The sequence below is a fragment of the Camellia sinensis genome, chromosome 15, assembly GCF_055761805.1.
Source record: "Camellia sinensis isolate YWXY chromosome 15, ASM5576180v1, whole genome shotgun sequence".
NCBI lineage: Eukaryota > Viridiplantae > Streptophyta > Magnoliopsida > Ericales > Theaceae > Camellia > Camellia sinensis.
Window position 1 is genome coordinate 15,430,226 of NC_138975.1, and position 7,354 is coordinate 15,437,579.

General features: G+C 37.3%; 1 protein-coding gene across 1 annotated transcript; it reads left to right on the forward strand.

Moving 5' to 3' along the window:
- Positions 1-2,185: 2,185 nt before the first annotated feature.
- Positions 2,186-6,166, forward strand: LOC145813633 (uncharacterized). The gene is made up of 2 exons (XM_082909311.1): positions 2,186-5,095; positions 5,177-6,166. The coding sequence occupies exons 1-2, from the start codon at positions 4,616-4,618 to the stop codon at positions 6,017-6,019; spliced, it is 1,323 nt and encodes a 440-aa protein (XP_082765437.1). The 5' UTR covers positions 2,186-4,615; the 3' UTR covers positions 6,020-6,166.
- The last annotated feature ends 1,188 nt before the right edge of the window (positions 6,167-7,354 follow it).

Genomic DNA, 7,354 nt, shown 5'->3' on the forward strand with positions numbered 1-7,354 from the left:
ATTTTGAATTTTTTTTATAAAAAATATTTTTCATTAAAAAATATTTTCTATCTAAATAAATGAAGCATAACATTGGGAAACAAACTGATTTCAGTTAAATCTGTTCATAACTAAGAAAAATTCTTTTAATTTAAAAAAAAATTATTTAGTATGACTTTGTATCCCCTTTTTATTTTTCTAGCAAATAAATCTATGTACCCATCATTTCTAACCAATCACAACTCATGCTTGTTTTGATTCTCTACAATTTCCTTATTTTCAAATACATTCATATATATATATATATATATATATATATATATGTTGTATAAATTGTGTGATAACATAAAACAAATAGATTCATACTCGTTAATTGAAATTTCAGAACAAGCAAACCATTCTGAAAATTACAATACACAACAAAATAAAATAACATAGAAAAGCAAACCGAAACCTACACTAGACAATGTCCTTAATTTTTTTTAAATAAATTTAAAAAATTCTAGATATGCATAAAATTTGACAAGAATAATGTGACAATGTTAATTAATGTGTATTTGATTTTATTGTTGAGCCAAATAAAATAAAATAAGATTGAATGTATAGCTTTGGTTGTGAATCTTAAAAAAAAAAAAAAAAATGGTTGTGAACCTTAAAAAAAAATTTAAAAAAAAGAAAGAAAAAATTAAATATATATTTAGCTTTGGTTGTGAATCTTAAAAAAAAAAAAAATGGTTGTGAACCTTAAAAAAAATTAAAAAAAGGAAAAAAACTAAATGTATATTTAGCTTTTGTTGTGAATCTTAAAAATTAAAAAAAAAATGGTTGTGAACCTTAAAAATAAAATAAAAAAAGATTGGAGGTATATTTAGCTTTGGTTGTGGATCTTAAAAAAAAAAAAAAAAAAAAAAAAAAAAAAAAAATGGTTGTGAACCTGAAAAAATAAATAAATAAAAAAAAGAAAAAAGATTGAATGTATATTTAGTTTTAGTTGTGAATCTTAAAAAAAAAAAAAAAAAAAAAAAAAAAAAAAAAAAAAAAAAAAAAAAACATATGGGGAAATTAGTGGGCACCCATCCCCAACCCATCCCCTGTGGATATTTAAAGAATATCACCTACCCTACCCAATGGATAAGAAAAAGAGGGGAAAGCCCATGTATTTGGGTTGGGTCTCCATGGATACCCACAGGGTAGGTTATCCATTGTCATCCCTACTCAAAAGTGGAGAGATTGAGAGAGAAAAGAAACCACTATTTTCATAATACCAATTTTATCCTTATAAAAATAAAAGAAATAAAATAATTGAAAATATAAAAAGGTTATTTTGGTAATATAACATAAAATAATTTCTTTTCTTTTCTCTTAATGAAATCTAACCAAACAAGAATGAGAGAAATTATAATCATTTCTTTTCTTTTATTTCTTCCTTATCTAAACAAAAATAAGAGAAATTACAATCATTTTTTTTTTCTTTTCTCTTACTACTTAACTAATCATTTCTTTTCTTTTCTCTCCTAAATTTCAAAACACAGTGTTAGTCCCTTTTAATTTTTGTAAGATTCTTATCATTTTACGAATATACTTATTATAATTCTATCCTAACTAGTTTGACCATATATCTAGCTAAGAATCTTTTATCTCAACTAAAATCACTTTAATTGTAGGTATCATTTGCGATAATAATTGCTACATGTTTGTTACATTTTAACAAGTAAATGATATCAATAAAGTTTTGTGTTTTTACCATGTTTATACATTATTATTATTATTAGAAGTGGGTTAACTTTTTGACTTTTTGACTTTTTTAGCTATTAATGAATTGGGATTTCCCTATTGGTCCAGGTCATTTCGGGGCAAGCGGATCATTTATGATGAAGAGGATGAGCTTCAAGAGAATGATTCGGAGTTCTTGCAGAGTGGAACCATGCAGTACCAGACACGAGATAGATCTTCCAAAGAACAAGACCTTTTTCGAATAAGCCAATTCATTTGGGACCCTGCAAATCCACTCTTTTTCCTATTCAAAGATCAGCCCTTTGTCTCTGTGTTTTCACATCGAGAATTATTTGCAAATGAAGAGATGTCAAAGGAGCTTCTTACTTCCCAAACAGATCCTCCTACATCTATATCAAAAGTTTGGTTTGGGAAGAGTTTTTTGGCTTTTTAAATTTTTTTTGTAAGGGAAGAGTATAATGATTATGGGTTGTGTGTGGGTAAAAATCTGACCACACTGCCCGTTTAGTGATCAGCAGCTAAGCACCGGCAGAATAGATGGCTCCAGCAACCTGTAACAGAAAAGAAAAGCTCCGGCGGTGGTTCTTCCACCCGGGGGCACTCCGACGATCAAGTCAGTATGATTCTCAAGGATAATCAAGTATTAAACTGAATACTCAAAGTATAAATTGCATACCTTAGACCCACGGGGGTGCCTCTCTTTTATAATATACTCAATCCAAGTCCAACAAGAAGTACGACTTCTATGAACTCCAATCTTAGTGCTTACTCTGGACTCTTTAAGAGATAGAGATAAACTCCCTAAGAGCTTTTATCCTTATCTTAACTAAGTCCCCTCTTTGCCTTAGGACTCTTGTCCCTTATCTTCGGACTCCAACATCTTCGGAGATGACCTCGGCTTATCCGAGATTACCTCGGCTTCTCCGAGATTACCTCGGCTTAACTACCAGGGCACGTGGCACCTCGGCTGACACGTCGGCGTCACCATGCCACGTGTTGGTATTCAAAAAATATGTCCCCACAACTGCCCCCTAGGTTCTATTACCTCGGCATTCTGAGGTGATGGAACCTATTCCGAATTTTTTCTTCCTTTCTGAATAATGGTTCAAGAAGACTGCTTTGCCAAGGTTATCTTCTTTCAGCCGACGTGTTCTCTTCGGAGAACGAAGCTTCGGTCGTACTCCCCTATGCATATGAGCTGTCATTCACGTCTAACTGTTCCTTCCACGTGTTTCGTCTTTATTGGAGCGTGTTAGTGACGCGCCTGGAAGCTGTCTGTTCGTTTCGTCTGCGCCGTCTGACGCGTGCGTTACCCTAGGCGCAATAATTGCCCTATTTTTGCCGCCGTTTCAAATTTTTGACAAAACTTCTTTTGCCTCTATCTTTTCTTCACTTTTTCTTTTCATCTTCTTTACTCTTTCTCTTCCGAAAGCTCGTTCTTCCTCTTCAAATCTGCCATTGCTTTAATTTCTTCTCTGGAACTGTTCTTAGTCCCGTATTTCTTGCAAAGCCTTTTTTGCTGTCGCAACTGGTTTCTGGATTCAACGAGTATTGCCTTGGCTTCACTTCTCCTGGTAAGTCCCCTTCCTTTAATTTCTTTCATTCTCTTTATGCGCTATTGTCAGTCTGTTGCCATTGCTGATCTTACTCGAGGTCTGGGATTTATTTGTATTTTGAATTTTGTGGCTATATTTTGAACCTCTATGCTTTTCCATCATTCTTTTCGCCGCTGTTCTTGATTTTTTCCTGTACCTCTATTGTTTCTGAAAATTATACCTCTGTTCTTGAATCTGAAACCTCGTTTTTGTTTTCTCTTTTTTGTATCTGCCCCAGATCTGTGCCTCCGATCTTTATCTTAATAGTTCGTAGATTTGGGATTTGTCTGTAGAACCCTTAATCTTTAGGGAAACCTTAAAAACGCCTGTCTTCTGAAACATATTCCTCTTAATTTAGGCCGACACAATGGGTATGTGGAGGCACAGGGTAAATACCCCAACAAGTCTTGAATACTTTAGGCAAGAATTCTCTATCCCAGCCGACGTTCATCTTAAGCTGGCTGGGGATAATGACACTATCGCACCTACAGACCATACAATGCCTTTTCCAGTAGTTGCTTTTATCGAATGTGGACTTCGGCTTCCACTCGATCCCCTTTTTCGTCAAGTTCTCTATTTCTATAAGCTAAACCCCATGCAACTTACTATCAATTCCTATAGGATAATTAATGGTATTATAGCCTTAGCTAGGCAAGAAAACCTCAGAATCACCCTCGCCGACCTTCAATATTGTTATACCATGTGCCCTCTTGATCTGAAGGATAGGGGTTTTGTATATTACCTTAAGCCGAGATCCACTCAGTACAAGATTATAGCCGACCTTCCAGACTCCAACAAGGGGGCTGGAGATGACTATCTTATTGCCTCTGGAAATTGGGAATTTGGCCCAGATGAAGATGTCCACCTTTACCCTCTTCCTCGAACACTTACAGAGGGCAAGAGTAAGAGCCCTGAGTCAACACTTAGTTGTTTTTATTCAACACTTAAATACTTTTGTTGTTTCTGACGTCTGATTCTTTGCAGATCTTCATCAACCACCGAAAAATTTTCGCCAATCCTTCTTCCCAGGACCAGATCTGAGAACACTTCTTGGTCTTCCAATCCTTAAACGAAAAGCCCCAGTATTATTAAACTTTGTCCCCACACACAGATCCATTTTGCCCGACGTCCCTCGAAAAAGGAAGAAGAGTCTCTCTCCACCAACAGCCACAACCTTAACTGCTTCTACATCTCGGACAGATCAAGAGTCCACATCTGACCCAGCCGATCTTCCATCAACTTCGGCTCCCTTCTTAATACCAATTCCTGAACGTAAACGCCGACGAAGGCTAGTAAAGACTGCCGAGATGGTTCGTCCGAGGCCTGTCGTCCAAGACCTTCTCGCCGATATTCCAACTGATGCCGAAGCCGCACCGGCGCAATCAACGCTCCCTCCCAAACAAAAGAGAGTAAAAAAGGCTCAGCCTAAGGCCAAGGCTACAGACGCCGAGGCTGAGGATGCTCTGCCGATTTCGAAGCTAGCTGAAAGCAAAAAATCGACCTCTACTTCAACCAAAAGGTCTGCTGAGGGCCAACCCTCAGGATCTACACAAACAAAGAGGCCAAGGTCATCGTCTGCGACGACCTCGGCTTCAAAGAAGCCCGACGTCCCATGGGCCCCTGATCTATCTCTAGAGGACAGGCCTATCATGGCTAGTGAAAGTACTGATGATATCAACGTTGCTGTCGCCCTTAGTACCGCTCTTCTTCTACCGAATGATTTGGAGCGAAATGCCAAGTTCAGTGAGTATGAAAATTACGCTCTGATGCTCCAACACTCTGCCCAAGTAAGTATTTCTATTTGTTTTTGTGTTTTTTCTTTCTGTTTCTTTCTGAGAACACTTTCTGATACTCTTGTTTTCATTCAGGCTATCCAACATGCCCATTCATTTTCAATGCAATCCTTTGAGAATCGTCAAAGATTGGTTGATATGAAGAGGGAAGCAACTTCAATGAAGAGAGAATTAAGGGCCCTTGAAGTAAAAATGAAAAAACTAGAGGATCAAGCCGAGGCTGCAACGAAGAACCAAACCTTAGCTCTTGAAAAGGCCGAAGCTGCTGAGGCCGTTAAAAAAGTAGCTGAAGCCGAGAAAAGGGAGGCCGAGGCTCAGAAGGTCCAAGCGCAAAAAGAACTTCAACAAGCTCTGGCCACCAAGGAGGCCGAAGTCAAGGAGGCCGATGAAAAGGCCTATGCTCAAGGCATGGCCGACGTTGCAGAAGAATACAAACTTCAAGTCAGGCAGGCATGCAACAGGGGATTTTCCCTTGGTTGGATGTCCCTGATAAAGAAGCTTGATCTCCCTGCTGACTCGCCATTGCGCCAAGTTGATGCTAATCTTCTACCATTTCTTCCTCCAAGTCAAGCTGAGGATGAATCAGAGACCGAGGTAGAAGCTGAGGGTGAAGATGAAGAGAAAGATGAAGGTGAAGCCTTGGTGAGAAAACCCAAGGGCGCTACTGAGGCCAAGTCCTTTCCAGCTGAGCAAATTTTAGACTTAACTCAAGATGAAGTGGGTGATGAGGCTGAGGAAGTGCCCAGGGAACCTGTTCAGGGGTGTCCATCATCTGACCTTCTTCTGACTGACAGAAGTCTTGACACAACTTTAGCAGAGATAGATGCCGAAATACGGGCGGAGAAGGTGGCCGAGGATATTCCAGCTGAATCATCCGAGGTTCCAGTTTCTGCTGCTGCTGATGTTCAAGAGTCTTGATTTTCCCTTCTTTCTTTTCTGGATTTTGGACTTTGTTTTTTCTTTTAATTCCTGAACAATGTACGTTCCTTCTTATGGCCGATGTGCCTTTTTCAGTATGTAATTGCAACTGTTCTTGCGATGGATATTTTTGATCTTGTGATGTTCTGTTGCTTGCTTCTGCATAGTTCTATACTTAGAAATTTTTGCATGCTTTCTTTGTGCAATCTTCTCGGGGCTACATACCCTGGGTATAACTGTAAGGCTTTTACTTTGGCAAGAAACTGTCCTGCAAACTTTGTATAAATTCTGTCAAGAACTAAACATATACTACTCAATGTATACTTTTGCCATCTTTTAAGTTTTCAATAAGTATTTAAACAATGATTTCGTTCTAACCTACTTGTAAATTGCTACAAATTTCAACAAGTGTTCAAATAATATACTTAACCTTTGCATCGACCCGTTAATTTTCTGTATACCTCAGCGGGTGATCATACGTCGGCTTAACATAACCTTGTAAATGGCTACAACTTTCAACAAGTGTTAAGCATCTTCTCTAGGGTTCAGACAACCCACATATTGCTATGAGAACTTACGCAATAACCTCGGCCTATCTTCGACTTGTAAATTGCTACAAATTTCAACAAGTGAAGGTAGGGAATCAGCTTGATTCCAACTTGTAAATTGCTACAAATTTCAACAAGTGGATCAATGAATAACATCGGCTTAACTTCAACTTGTAAATTGCTACAAATTTCAACAAGTGAAGATAAGGAATCAGCTTGATTCCAACTTGTAAATTGCTACAAATTTCAACAAGTGGATCAAGGAATAATATCGGCTTAACTTCAACTTGTAAATTGCTACAAATTTCAACAAGTGAAGATAAGGAATCAGCTTGATTCCAACTTGTAAATTGCTACAAATTTCAACAAGTGGATCAATGAATAATATCGGCTTAACTTCAACTTGTAAATTGCTACAAATTTCAACAAGTGAAGATAAGGAATCAGCTTGATTCCAACTTGTAAATTGCTACAAATTTCAACAAGTGGATCAAGGAATTATATCGGCTTAACTTCAACTTGTAAATTGCTACAAATTTCAACAAGTGAAGATAAGGAATCAGCTTGATTCCAACTTGTAAATTGCTACAAATTTCAACAAGTGGATCAAGGAATTATATCGGCTTAACTTCAACTTGTAAATTGCTACAAATTTCAACAAGTGAAGATAAGGAATCAGCTTGATTCCAACTTGTAAATTGCTACAAATTTCAACAAGTGGATCAAGGAATTATATCGGCTTAACTTCAACTTGTAAATTGCTACAAATTTCAACAAGTGAAGATAA

What these genes read in the sequence shown, in the direction of transcription:
- LOC145813633 (XM_082909311.1), top strand. Translation starts at nt 4,616, where the DNA reads ATGGTTCGTCCGAGGCCTGTCGTCCAAGACCTTCTCGCCGATATTCCA. An exon ending in TGCTCCAACACTCTGCCCAA is followed by an intron (nt 5,096 to 5,176) that starts GTAAGTATTTCT and finishes GTTTTCATTCAG; the next exon opens with GCTATCCAACATGCCCATTC.